Source organism: Eucyclogobius newberryi, unplaced genomic scaffold, assembly GCF_026437365.1.
Source record: "Eucyclogobius newberryi isolate DKJ021-1_F unplaced genomic scaffold, fEucNew1.0.hap1 SCAF_14, whole genome shotgun sequence".
Taxonomy (NCBI): Eukaryota; Metazoa; Chordata; class Actinopteri; order Gobiiformes; family Gobiidae; genus Eucyclogobius; species Eucyclogobius newberryi.
This window is the reverse complement of record NW_027315768.1, coordinates 36,003,468-36,017,979: the sequence shown is the minus strand read 5'-3', so window position 1 is coordinate 36,017,979 and position 14,512 is coordinate 36,003,468. Positions and strand designations below refer to the sequence as shown.

The 14,512-nt window shown below is 48.2% G+C and overlaps 1 protein-coding gene across 2 annotated transcripts in view; it reads left to right on the top strand.

Moving 5' to 3' along the window:
- The first annotated feature begins 893 nt into the window (after positions 1 to 893).
- The window catches only part of spegb (striated muscle enriched protein kinase b), an 84,747-nt gene continuing 71,128 nt past the window's right edge, over positions 894 to 14,512 (top strand). Inside the window, exons 1-4 of one of the 2 annotated variants that reach the window (XM_072445346.1) lie at positions 894 to 1,036; positions 2,951 to 3,390; positions 13,086 to 13,139; positions 14,389 to 14,449. In XM_072445346.1, coding sequence (XP_072301447.1) covers positions 2,973 to 3,390; positions 13,086 to 13,139; positions 14,389 to 14,449 — 533 coding nt within the window. In that variant the 5' untranslated portion in view covers positions 894 to 1,036; positions 2,951 to 2,972. Of the gene's footprint in view, positions 1,146 to 2,950; positions 3,391 to 13,085; positions 13,140 to 14,388; positions 14,450 to 14,512 lie in introns of both variants that reach the window. The other variant, XM_072445345.1, reaches the window with a different exon arrangement.

Here is a 14,512-nt window from a genome sequence, read left to right as displayed (position 1 = left end):
AGCGTCCGGTCACTCTGAACGTCCGGTCACTCTAAAGCGTCCGGTCACTCTAAAGCGTCCGGTCACTCTGAACGTCCGGTCACTCTAAAGCGTCCGGTCACTCTAAAGCGTCTGGTCACTCTAAAGCGTCCGGTCACTCTAAAGCGTCCGGTCACTCTGAACGTCCGGTCACTCTGAACGTCCGGTCACTCTAAAGCGTCCGGTCACTCTAAAGCGTCCGGTCACTCTGAACGTCCGGTCACTCTAAAGCGTCCGGTCACTCTAAAGCGTCCGGTCACTCTGAACGTCTGGTCACTCTAAAGCGTCTGGTCACTCTAAAGCGTCCGGTCACTCTGAACGTCCGGTCACTCTGAACGTCCGGTCACTCTAAAGCGTCCGGTCACTCTAAAGCGTCCGGTCACTCTGAACGTCCGGTCACTCTAAAGCGTCCGGTCACTCTAAAGCGTCCGGTCACTCTGAACGTCTGGTCACTCTAAAGCGTCCGGTCACTCTGAACGTCCGGTCACTCTAAAGCGTCCGGTCACTCTGAACGTCTGGTCACTCTAAAGCGTCCGGTCACTCTGAACGTCCGGTCACTCTAAAGCGTCCGGTCACTCTGAACGTCCGGTCACTCTAAAGCGTCCGGTCACTCTAAAGCGTCCGGTCACTCTAAAGCGTCCGGTCACTGTAAAGCGTCCGGTCACTCTAAAGCGTCCGGTCACTCTAAAGCGTCCGGTCACTCTAAAGCGTCCGGTCACTCTAAAGCGTCTGGTCAGTCTGAAGCAGCTCCAGTCCGAGCGCTGGCCGCTCCCCCCGGCACGTGACCCTCCTGGGCTAAATCGGGCCTGTAGGTGGGGGCCCTGTAGGTGGGGGCCCTGGAGCTTTGGGGGGGCCGGCAGCTGTCATGAAGCCGGGCTGGTGCTGTCATTTCCCCCTTTGGAGCGCGGCTCGGCCCCTGACCGCAGCGTGGAGCCCGCAGAGGATCTAACGCTTCTGGACACGATCTCAGCCTCAAACTCGGGCGATTTTTGGATTCAGGGCCAAAACTCGACTCCAGGTTCGTCGACTTTTGTTTTCTGGGGGACGATGTTCCGAGAGGGCCCCGCGGCGAGACCCCCCACGGCTAAAAATACCACGGCCTCGGACGTGTGCGTCACCGTGATCGGGTGAGTGGTCAGCGTTACGGACGGTTGTATCGACCCGACCGAAGTGGCCGCGTTTGCACCTTAAAAAGTGAAGCCCGGGGAAGGCTCTAAGGTCGGCGGGGCTCTAAGTTAAAGTTTACGGGACGGAGGTGACGAGCGGGGGCGACACTCGATCCTCTGAGTTCAACCTAAAAATAAAGCTCTCGTAATCGTCCGGCGAATCGAGAGCGAAACGCGCGATCGAACTCGACGTTTGACCATCGCTCGTCCGTTTTAGTCGTTAAAATCTTCACGTCGTTCGTTAAGATGGAAAAACATTTGGATTCATTCAAATATAAACGTAACAAACATAAATAAATAAATCATTTCGTTCATTCATTTTATTTTCAAGTTTCTCATTTGTTTGTTTGTTCCATTTGGATCGAGTGAAATAAACAACAACAGTTTGATTTTGTTTGTTCTGGTTTAATTATAATTAAATTGTCACTTTATTAAACGAAATTATCTGAATATTTGTTGTGAATTTTTCCAAAAATGTTTCAAATCTCAGATTTTGACTCGATCTGTTTTTTCAAACTTTATTATTTATTGTTTTGATTGTTTAAAAAAAAAAGGTTTGATTTGAAATTCAACAAACGCAATTTATTCTGAACGGGCTGGTTTGTTGTTGTTGTTGTTGTTGTTGTTGTTGTTGTTGTTGTTGTTTTCCAGCTTCAAGTTTTAGTTTCTATTCAATAAATTCATGGAACTTAGAGATGTTGTTTTGAGCAAACTTCAGATTTAACTTTGAAATAAAAAAGTTTAAGAAATGATTTAATGAACGTTTCTTTCTTTTTTAGACGTTAAACCAAGAAATAGAGTTTAAACATAGAGTTCTAACATAGAGTTCTAACATAGAGTTCTAACAGAGAGTTCTAACATAGAGTTCTAACATAGAGTTCTAACAGAGAGTTCTAACAGAGAGTTCTAACATAGAGTTCTAACAGAGAGTTCTAACAGAGAGTTCTAACATAGAGTTCTAACATAGAGTTCTAACGTAGAGTTGTAACGTAGAGTTCTAACAGAGAGTTCTAACAGAGAGTTCTAACATAGAGTTCTAACAGAGAGTTCTAACAGAGAGTTCTAACATAGAGTTCTAACATAGAGTTCTAACATAGAGTTCTAACAGAGAGTTCTAACAGAGAGTTCTAACAGAGAGTTCTAACAGAGAGTTCTAACAGAGAGTTCTAACGTAGAGTTGTAACGTAGAGTTCTAACAGAGAGTTTAAACATACAGTTCTAACATATAGTTCTAACATAGAGTTCTAACGTAGAGTTCTAACATAGAGTTGTAACGTAGAGTTCTAACATAGAGTTCTAACATAGAGTTCTAAGATAGAGTTCTAACATAGAGTTCTAACATAGAGTTCTAACATAGAGTTCTAACATAGAGTTCTAACATAGAGTTCTAACGTAGAGTTCTAACATAGAGTTCTAACATAGAGTTCTAAGATAGAGTTCTAACATAGAGTTCTAACATAGAGTTCTAAGATAGAGTTCTAACATAGAGTTCTAACATAGAGTTTAAACATACAGTTCTAACATAGAGTTCTAAGATAGAGTTCTAACATAGAGTTCTAACATAGAGTTGTAACGTAGAGTTCTAACATAGAGTTCTAACATAGAGTTCTAACATAGAGTTCTAACATAGAGTTCTAACGTAGAGTTCTAACATAGAGTTCTAACATAGAGTTCTAAGATAGAGTTCTAACATAGAGTTCTAACATAGAGTTCTAACATAGAGTTGTAACGTAGAGTTCTAACATAGAGTCCCGCCCACCCTGCAGGTCCGACTGTTAGAAGTTGACGATGAGGAAAGCCGAGGTCCAGATGACGCTGAAGGGTGCAGAGGAGGCGGCCACGCCCCCTAGTCCCCTCATCCCGCCCAAACGCCCCAAACCCAGCTCGGGTCAGGTGGTCCCGGGGTCCCGCAGCCATCGCAGCGTCGCCGGCCCCAGCGCGCCCGTGTTCACGCGTAAGATGAGGAACGCGGCGGTGGGCACGGGCTGCGACATCCGCCTGAAGGTGGCGGTGGAGGGCGAGCCTCAGCCCTCGCTCTACTGGTACCACAACGAGGAGCTGCTGGACATGGAGCAGCAGGAGTACGGCGGCCTCTGGATCCGCGACTGCAAACCCAGCGACGCCGGCCTCTACACCTGCATCGCCAACAACCACCAGGGGGAGACGAGGAGCAGCGCCGTGCTGGCCGTGCTCGATCTCGGGGAAGGTAAGACATCGAGACATCGTGCGGTTCTGTCTGTGTCGCCGAACGTCCGCCTCATGTGGCAAAGGCAGAACTCGACTCTCGGTCAGTTTAGCTCGAAGTTTGACCCGTGTCTGCTCTGACCACAATGACCCGGAAAAGAGCTGGACATTAAGACAAGACCATGTGGTACATGTGTGTCACATGTGCCATCCACCAGACATGTGACCATCATGTGATCATCATGTGTCCATCACGTGACCATCATGTGACCATCATGTGATCATCATGTGTCCATCATGTGACCATCATGTGACCATCATGTGACCATCATGTGATCATCATGTGATCATCACGTGAGCATCATGTGATCATCATGTGTCCATCATGTGACCATCATGTGACCATCATGTGACCATCATGTGATCAGACATGTGACCAGACATGTGACCATCATATGACCATCATGTAACCATCATGTGATCAGATATGTGACCAAACATGTGACCAGACATGTGACCATCATGTGACCAGCCATGTGACCAGACATGTGACCATCATATGACCATCATGTGACCACCATGTGACCAAACAGGTGACCATCATGTGACCAGTCATGTGACCAGACATGTGACCATCATATGGCAAAACATGTGACCAAACATGTGACCAGACATGTGACCAGACATGTGACCATAATGTGACCATCATGTGACCATCATGTGACCATCATGTGACCATACATGTGACCATCATATGACCAGTCATGTGAGCAGACATGTGACCATCATGTGACCAGACAGGTGACCATCATGTGACCAGACATGTGACCAGACATGTGACCATCATGTGACAATCATGTGACCAGACAGGTGACCATCATGTGACCAGATATGACCAAACATGTGACCAACATGTGACCATCATATGACCATCATGTGACCATGACAATCATGTGACCATGATGTGACCAGACAGGTGACCATCATGTGACCATCATGTGACCAAACATGTGACATCATGTGACCAGACATGTGACAATCATGTGACCATCATGTGACCATCATGTGAGCATCATGTGACCAGACAATGTGATCAGACATGTGATCAGACATGTGACCATCATGTGACCAGACAATGTGATCAGACATGTGATCAGACATGTGACCATCATATGACCAGTCATGTGAGCAGACATGTGACCATCATGTGACCAGACAGGTGACCATCATGTGACCATCATGTGACCATGACAATCATGTGACCATCATGTGACAATCATGTGACCAGACAGGTGACCATCATGTGACCAGATATGACCAAACATGTGACCATCTTGTGACCATCATGTGACCATCATGTGACCATGACAATCATGTGACCATGATGTGACCAGACAGGTGACCATCATGTGACCATCATGTGACCAAACATGTGACATCATGTGACCAGACATGTGACAATCATGTGACCATCATGTGACCATCATGTGAGCATCATGTGACCAGACAATGTGATCAGACATGTGATCAGACATGTGACATCATGTGACCAGACATGTGACCATCATGTGACCAGATATGTAACCAAACATGTGACCATCATGTGACAAAACATGTGACCAGACATGTGACCATCATGTGACCAGACATGTGACCAGACTCGTGACCATCATGTGACAAAACATGTGACTAGACATGTGACTAGACATGTGACCAGACTTGTGACCAGACATGTGACCATCATGTGACCTTCATGTGACCGGACATGTGACCAGACAGGTGACCATCCATCATGTGACAAAACATGCGACAAAACATGTGACCAGACATGTGACCAACATGTGACCAGACATGTGACCATAATGTGACCAGACAAGTGATCATCATGTGACAAAACATGTGACCATCATGTGACCATCATGTGACCATCATGTGACCATCTTGTGACCATCATGTGACCATGTGACCATCATGTGACCATCTTGTGACCATCATGTGACCATGTGACCATCATGTGACCATCTTGTGACCATCATGTGACCATCATGTGACCATCATGTGACCATCATGTGACCATCTATGTGACCAGACATGTGACCATCATGTGACAATCATGTGACCAGACAGGTGACCATCATGTGACCAGATATGACCAAACATGTGACCAACATGTGACCATCATATGACGATCATGTAACCATGACAATCATGTGACCATGATGTGACCAGACAGGTGACCATCATGTGACCATCATGTGACCAAACATGTGACATCATGTGACCAGACATGTGACAATCATGTGACCATCATGTGACCATCATGTGAGCATCATGTGACCAGACAATGTGATCAGACATGTGATCAGACATGTGACCATCATGTGACCAGACAATGTGATCAGACATGTGATCAGACATGTGACCATCATATGACCAGTCATGTGAGCAGACATGTGACCATCATGTGACCAGACAGGTGACCATCATGTGACCATCATGTGACCATGACAATCATGTGACCATCATGTGACAATCATGTGACCAGACAGGTGACCATCATGTGACCAGATATGACCAAACATGTGACCATCTTGTGACCATCATGTGACCATCATGTGACCATGACAATCATGTGACCATGATGTGACCAGACAGGTGACCATCATGTGACCATCATGTGACCAAACATGTGACATCATGTGACCAGACATGTGACAATCATGTGACCATCATGTGACCATCATGTGACCAGACAATGTGATCAGACATGTGATCAGACATGTGACATCATGTGACCAGACATGTGACCATCATGTGACCAGATATGTAACCAAACATGTGACCATCATGTGACAAAACATGTGACCAGACATGTGACCATCATGTGACCAGACATGTGACCAGACTCGTGACCATCATGTGACAAAACATGTGACTAGACATGTGACTAGACATGTGACCAGACTTGTGACCAGACATGTGACCATCATGTGACCTTCATGTGACCGGACATGTGACCAGACAGGTGACCATCCATCATGTGACAAAACATGCGACAAAACATGTGACCAGACATGTGACCAACATGTGACCAGACATGTGACCATAATGTGACCAGACAAGTGATCATCATGTGACAAAACATGTGACCATCATGTGACCATCATGTGACCATCATGTGACCATCTTGTGACCATCATGTGACCATGTGACCATCATGTGACCATCTTGTGACCATCATGTGACCATGTGACCATCATGTGACCATCTTGTGACCATCATGTGACCATCATGTGACCATCATGTGACCATCATGTGACCATCTTGTGACCATCATGTGACCATCATGTGACCATCTTGTGACCATCATGTGACCATGTGACCATCATGTGACCATCTTGTGACCATCATGTGACCATCATGTGACCATCATGTGACCATCATGTGACCATCTTGTGACCATCATGTGACCATCATGTGACCACCTTGTGACCATCATGTGACCATGAAATGACCATCTTGTGACCATCATGTGACCATCATGTGACCATCTTGTGACCATCATGTGACCATCATGTGACCATCATGTGACCACCTTGTGACCATCATGTGACCATCAAGTGACCATCTTGTGACCATCATGTGACCATCATGTGACCACCCTGAGCTCGTTTTACACAGTTTTGAACTTTTTCTCTCACGTTTTGTCCTCGTCAAAACGCTAAAATAAGCGAATTTCATACCTTTGTATTATATTAGCATAATGTGGCTAATGTTAGCCGCACGGGTCAGAGTAACATTCCAGAATATAAATAACTCCACATGGTCCCAGCTCCGAGAGAGAGATGAGAGCGCAAAGAGAGTAAAGAGAGTAAAGAGAGAGTAAAGAGAGAGTAAAGAGTAAAGAGAGAGTAAAGAGAGTAAAGAGAGTAAAGAGAGAGTAAAGAGTAAAGAGAGAGTAAAGAGAGTAAAGAGAGTAAAGAGAGAGTAAAGAGAGTAAAGAGAGTAAAGAGAGTAAAGAGAGAGTAAAGAGAGAGTAAAGAGTAAAGAGAGAGTAAAGAGAGTAAAGAGAGTAAAGAGAGAGTAAAGAGAGTAAAGAGAGTAAAGAGAGAGTAAAGAGAGTAAAGAGAGAGTAAAGAGAGTAAAGAGAGAGTAAAGAGTAAAGAGAGAGTAAAGAGAGTAAAGAGAGTAAAGAGAGAGTAAAGAGTAAAGAGAGAGTAAAGAGAGTAAAGAGAGTAAAGAGAGTAAAGAGAGAGTAAAGAGACTAAAGAGAGTAAAGAGAGTAAAGAGAGTAAAGAGAGTAAAGAGAGAGTAAAGAGAGCAAAGAGAGAGTAAAGAGAGTAAAGAGAGTAAAGAGAGAGTAAAGAGAGTAAAGAGAGAGCAAAGAGAGTAAAGAGAGTAAAGAGAGAGTAAAGAGAGCGCAAAGAGAGTAAAGAGAGAGTAAAGAGAGAGTAAAGAGAGTAAAGAGAGTAAAGAGAGAGTAAAGAGAGTAAAGAGAGAGTAAAGAGAGTAAAGAGAGTAAAGAGAGAGTAAAGAGAGAGTAAAGAGAGTAAAGAGAGTAAAGAGAGAGTAAAGAGAGTAAAGAGAGAGTAAAGAGAGAGTAAAGAGAGTAAAGAGAGAGTAAAGAGACTAAAGAGAGTAAAGAGAGAGTAAAGAGACTAAAGAGAGTAAAGAGAGAGTAAAGAGAGTAAAGAGAGAGTAAAGAGAGAGTAAAGAGAGTAAAGAGAGTAAAGAGAGTAAAGAGAGAGTAAAGAGAGTAAAGACAGTAAAGAGAGTAAAGAGAATGAAAAGAGAGTAAAGAGAGAGTAAAGAGAGAGTAAAGAGAGAGTAAAGAGAGTAAAGAGAGTAAAGAGAGAGTAAAGAGAGTAAAGAGAGAGTAAAGAGAGAGTAAAGAGAGTAAAGAGAGAGTAAAGAGAGTAAAGAGAGAGTAAAGAGAGTAAAGAGAGAGTAAAGAGAGAGTAAAGAGAGAGTAAAGAGAGTAAAGAGAGTAAAGAGAGAGTAAAGAGAGAGTAAAGAGAGTAACGAGAGTAAAGAGAGAGTAAAGAGAGTAAAGAGAGAGTAAAGAGAGAGTAAAGAGAGAGTAAAGAGAGTAAAGAGAGTAAAGAGAGAGTAAAGAGAGTAAAGAGAGTAAAGAGAGAGTAAAGAGAGTAAAGAGAGAGTAAAGAGAGAGTAAAGAGAGTAAAGAGAGTAAAGAGAGAGTAAAGAGAGTAAAGAGAGTAAAGAGAGTAAAGAGAGAGTAAAGAGAGTAAAGAGAGAGTAAAGAGAGTAAAGAGAGAGTAAAGAGAGTAAAGAGAGTAAAGAGAATGAAAAGAGAGTAAAGAGAGAGTAAAGAGAGAGTAAAGAGAGAGTAAAGAGAGTAAAGAGAGTAAAGAGAGAGTAAAGAGAGAGTAAAGAGAGTAAAGAGAGAGTAAAGAGAGTAAAGAGAGAGTAAAGAGAGTAAAGATAGAGTAAAGAGAGAGTAAAGAGAGAGTAAAGAGAGTAAAGAGAGAGTAAAGAGAGAGTAAAGAGAGTAAAGAGAGTAAAGAGAGAGTAAAGAGAGTAAAGAGAGTAAAGAGAGAGTAAAGAGAGTAAAGAGAGAGTAAAGAGAGAGTAAAGAGAGTAAAGAGAGTAAAGAGAGAGTAAAGAGAGTAAAGAGAGAGTAAAGAGAGAGTAAAGAGAGTAAAGAGAGTAAAGAGAGAGTAAAGAGAGTAAAGAGAGAGTAAAGAGAGTAAAGAGAGTAAAGAGAGTAAAGAGAGTAAAGAGAATGAAAAGAGAGTAAAGAGAGAGTAAAGAGAGAGTAAAGAGAGAGTAAAGAGAGTAAAGAGAGAGTAAAGAGAGTAAAGAGAGAGTAAAGAGAGAGTAAAGAGAGAGTAAAGAGAGTAAAGAGAGTAAAGAGAGGCAAATCCCTCATTTCCATGGAGACGAGCAGGTGTCAGAAATGTGACTTTAACATGTTTTTATGATCAGCAACACGTGTGCCTCAAAATAACAACACACATGAAGGAGAGAGAGGGAGAGAGATGGGGGAGAGGGGAGGAGCAAGAGAGGAGAGAGAGGACTCGCACGTGTCTTTTACGGTTTTTCTCCGCGTCTTTGGATGTCTCCGCGGCGCTCATTCCCGGCGCTGGAGGAGCAGGAGGAGCAGGAGGAGCAGGAGGAGCAGGAGGAGCAGGAGGAGCAGGAGGAGCAGGAGGGCGGCGTGAGGACGGGGACATGCCCGGAAACACTCCTCGTTTTGGGGGAAAACCCGGCGGGCGCGCGCTGGAGGGAGGACCAGACATGAAGCAGGCGAGTCCGGCAGACGGCAGGGGGTTCTGGGCGCGGGGTTCTGGGCGCGGGGTTCTGGGCGCGGGGTTCTGGGCGCGGGGTTCTAGGGTTCTGAGCGCGGGTTTCTAGGGTTCTGGGCGCGGGGTTCTAGGGTTCTGGGCGCGGGGTTCTGGGCGCGGGGTTCTAGGGTTCTGAGCGCGGGTTTCTAGGGTTCTGGGCGCGGGGTTCTAGGGTTCTGGGCGCGGGGTTCTAGGGTTCTGGGCGCGGGGTTCTAGGGTTCTGGGCGCAGAGTTCTGGGCGCGGGATTCTAGGGTTCTGGGCGCGGGATTCTAGGGTTCTGGGCGCAGGGTTCTAGGGTTATGGGCACGGGATTCTGGGAGCGGGATTCTGGGAGCGGGGTTCTGGGCGCGGGGTTCTGGGCGCGGGGTTCTAGGGTTCTGAGCGCGGGTTTCTAGGGTTCTGGGCGCGGGTTTCAAGGGTTCTGGGCGCGGGGTTCTATGGTTCTGGGTGCGGGGTTCTGGGCGCAGGGTTCTGGGGTTCTGGGTGCGGGGTTCTAGGGTTCTGGGCGCGGGATTCTTGGGTTCTGGGCGCTGGATTCTTGGGTTCTGGGCGCTGGATTCTAGGGTTCTGGGCGCGGGGTTCTAGGGTTCTGGGCGCGGGGTTCTAGGGTTCTAAGCGCGGGTTTCTAGGGTTCTAAGCGCGGGTTTCTAGGGTTCTGGGCGCGGGATTCTTGGGTTCTGGGCGCTGGATTCTTGGGTTCTGGGCGCTGGATTCTAGGGTTCTGGGCGCGGGTTTCTAGGGTTCTAAGCGCGGGTTTCTAGGGTTCTGGGCGCGGGGTTCTAGGGTCCTGGGCGCGGGATTCTTGGGTTCTGGGCGCTGGATTCTTGGGTTCTGGGCGCGGGTTTCTAGGGTTCTGGGCGCGGGGTTCTAGGGTTCTAAGCGCGGGTTTCTAGGGTTCTAAGCGCGGGTTTCTAGGGTTCTGGGCGCGGGATTCTTGGGTTCTGGGCGCTGGATTCTAGGGTTCTGGGCGCGGGTTTCTAGGGTTCTAAGCGCGGGTTTCTAGGGTTCTGGGCGCGGGATTCTTGGGTTCTGGGCGCTGGATTCTTGGGTTCTGGGCGCTGGATTCTAGGGTTCTGGGCGCAGGGTTCTAGGGTTCTGGGTTTTGAGGCGAGACATTTGTATTTTTTGTTGTATCTGAAAAACGAATCAAACGTTCGTTCATTGGCAGAACAGAAGTGCATGTTCTCCCCGTGTCAGTGGGCGGGGACACGTGTACAATAGGCTCCTCCCCTGAAAAAGAGACTTTCCTTGTTAATTAAAGGTAAATAAATAAATACAGATGTAACTTAGATGATGATGAAGAATAATCACCCAAAACTTTTCTTTAAATGTATTATTTTGTTAAAAAACATAAACTGCTACATTTAATTAATCGTTATTGTTACTTATTAAACTCAAACATTATTAATATTAATATTGGTATTACAAAAACTAAAAACAGTTTAAATGAAGTAAATGTTCCGTCTCTGGTTTAAAGACATAAATCTGACTCTTGTTTTTCATGTGTCGCACACGTCTAACTTTAGAGCGGTTATTCTCTGCGTTGCCATGGAAACAGCAGTGGGATGACGGGGGATGAAAAGAGACGGGGGAAGCCCTGCTCAGCACAAAGACCTGCAGCAGAAAAGCATTCGGGTTTATTAGAGTTTAGTCTCTTTTAAGCACGTTTGTCTCCATAAATCACATGATCACAGCCGTGTGTTTACATCAGCACGTCGGGGCAAGCTAGCTTTTCTTTGGTTCTCCAGAGTGATTCCCTCTGCTGCCAGTAGATGGAGCGCTAACACAAATCCAGATGTGGGAACGCCCGAGAGAAGGTCATGTGTGGTTTGAGTTCTGAAACATGAGAGGTCACAGCAGGGTCGCCCTGCCGCAGATCTGACCTGTAATTCCACCACAGCAGAGACAGAGGCAGCAGTGAGTACAAACCGGTTATTTATGTTCAGACTTCACCGCCTCCTCAGATCGACCACCTCCTCAGAACGACCACCTTCTCAGAATGACCACCTCCTCAGAACGACCACCTCCTCAGACCGACCACCTCCTCAGAACGACCACCTTCTCAGAATGACCACCTCCTCTGAACGACCACCTCCTCCGAACGACCACCTCTTCCGAACGACAACCTCCTCCAAACGACCACCTCCTCAGACCGAGCACCTCTTCCAAATGACCACCTCCTCAGAACGACCACCTCCTCAGAACGACCAACTCCTCAGAACGACCACCTCCTCCAAACGACCACCTCCTCAGAACGACCACCTCCTCAGAACGACCACCTCCTCCAAACGACCACCTCCTCAGAACGACCACCTCCTCCGAACGACCACCTCCTCCGAACGACCACCTCCTCAGACCGAGCACCTCTTCCAAATGACCACCTCCTCAGAACGACCACCTCCTCAGAACGACCACCTGCTCAGAATGAGCACCTCCTCCAAACGACCACCTCCTCAGAACGACCAACTCCTCAGAACGACCACCTCCTCCAAACGACCACCTCCTCAGAACGACCACCTCCTCAGAACGACCACTTCCTCCGAACGACCACCTCCTCCGAACGAGCACCTCCTCAGAACGACCACCTCCTCCGAACGACCACCTCCTCCGAACGACCACCTCCTCAGACCGACCACCTCCTCAGAACGACCACCTCCTCCAAACGACCGCCTCCTCAGAACGAGCACCTCCTCCAAACGAGCACCTCCTCAGACCGACCACCTCCTCAGAACGACCACCTCCTCCAAACGACCACCTGCTCAGACCGACCACCTCCTCAAAACATGTTTTTAGTCGACCAAGACGTTCTTTGGTCCAGTTCACTTCATAAATCCAGTTGATTTATTGATGTTTTTTGTAGTTTTTTGACATTGAGTGTAAAACGGTTGGAGGAGGCGGTTGGTTGGGTTCTTTGTTGACGTCTGAGTGGAGTTTATTTCTCCGTGTGCCTCCCCAGGACTCTGAAGAGGTCCGGTGGGGTCATGGGTCCGGTGGGGGTCATGGGTCCGGTGGGGGTCATGGGTCCGGTGGGGGTCATGGGTCTGGTGGGGGTCATGGGTCTGGTGGGGGTCATGGGTCCGGTGGGGGTCATGGGTCCGGTGGGGGTCATAGGTCTGGTGCGGGTCATGGGTCCGGTGGGGGTGATGGGTCCAGTGGGGGTCATGGATCCGGTTAGGGTCATGGGTCTGGTGGGGGTCATGGGTCCGGTGGGGGTCATGGGTCTGGTGGGGGTCATGGGTCCGGTGGGGCATTGTGGGTAAAGTTAACACAGAGTTCCTGAGTTTTGGACGTATCGAGTTCTGTTGTCATCGATGTTGTTGGCGGTATCAATTCCACTTCTTTCTTTTTAAACGCCTGAAATCACAACAGCAGTCGACACAATATGTAATGACTCTTTGTCTTTTGTTTCAGAGTCTGATTCTGAGGACGAGGAGGGCGAGGAGCTGGAGGAGCGGCCCGACTCAGGTACTGCACCTGCCGCACTCAGGGCGGCGCAATTTCACTCGTTTAATTTTTGTAGCGCTCAAAATCCCAGCGGCTGTTGCTTTGATGGGCCTCCCAGAAATGTCCCGGAAATGTCGCTTCAACAAACAGAACGTTTGTCGAGAGCAGAGAGAGTTCCTCCTGGCAGCTGAGGAGTGTCTAGATCTACAGGTCAGGCGAGGGGGCGGGGCATGGTGAGGGGCGTCACGAGGGGGTGGAGAGTTGTGAGGGGGCGGGGCGTCGCAAGGGGGTGGGGCTTCGTGAGAGGGTGGGGTGTCGTGAGGGGGTGGGGCGTCTGGAGGGGGTGGGGCTTTGTGAGGCGGTGGGTGTCGTAAGGGGGTGGGGCGTCTTGAGGGGGTGAAGCGTCGTGAGGGGGTGAAGCGTTGTGAGGGGGTGGGGTGTTGTGAGGGGGTGGGGCGTCTCGAGGGGGTGGAGAGTCGTGAGGGGGTGAAGCGTCGTAAGGGGGTGGGGCATCTCGAGGGGGTGGAGCGTCTCGAGGGGGTGAGGCGTCGCGAGGGGGTGGGGTGTTGTGAGGGGGTGGAGAGTCGTGAGGGGGTGAGGCGTCGCGAGGGGCGGGTTGTCACGAGGGGGTGGGGCTTCGTGAGAGGGTGGGGCTTTGTGAGGGGGTGGGGTGTCGTGAGGGGGTGGGGCGTCGTCAGAGGGTGGGGCGTTTCGACGGGGTGGGCTGTCTTGAGGGGGTGGGGCTTTGTGAGGCGGTGGGCGTTGTAAGGGGGTGGGGCGTCTCGAGGGGTCGGAGAGTCGTGAGGGGTGAAGCGTTGTGAGGGGATGGAGCGGGTGGGGCGTTGTGAGGGGGTGGAGCGGGTGGGGCGTCGTGAGGGGTTGGAGCGGGTGGGGCGTCGTGAGGGGGTGGAGCGGGTGGGGCGTCTTGAGGGGGTGGAGAGTCTAAAGCTCAAGAAAATGAAATCGAACCTATTTTCCGACGCCTGGCGCGAGCAGATCCCATAAAAGAGGTTATTCCTTGTCCAAAGAAAACCTCACAGAGCTTATTCTGTTCATTCTGTTCATTCTGTTCATTCTGTTCATTCTGTTCATTCTGTTCATTCTGTTCATCGGGTTTTAAGGCTTTGCCCGTGGAACAACCCAGAGCTAAAAACAACAACAGCAATGGTTTAATCACCCGAACTTTGGCTCTAAACACTGAGCCATTAATGACCTATCGTTACAAAATGCAGCCATATTTTATGTTCTTAATTATTGTGATGTTTCTCAGTGATGGACACAACTGCGGACGTGTACACGGCAAGATATGAAGATCGCTCCCAGGCAACCAGGTAAGCTCCGTCGCCATTTTCAACCCATGAACAATCACAGTCTGGAGTCTCCTCATTTCTGCT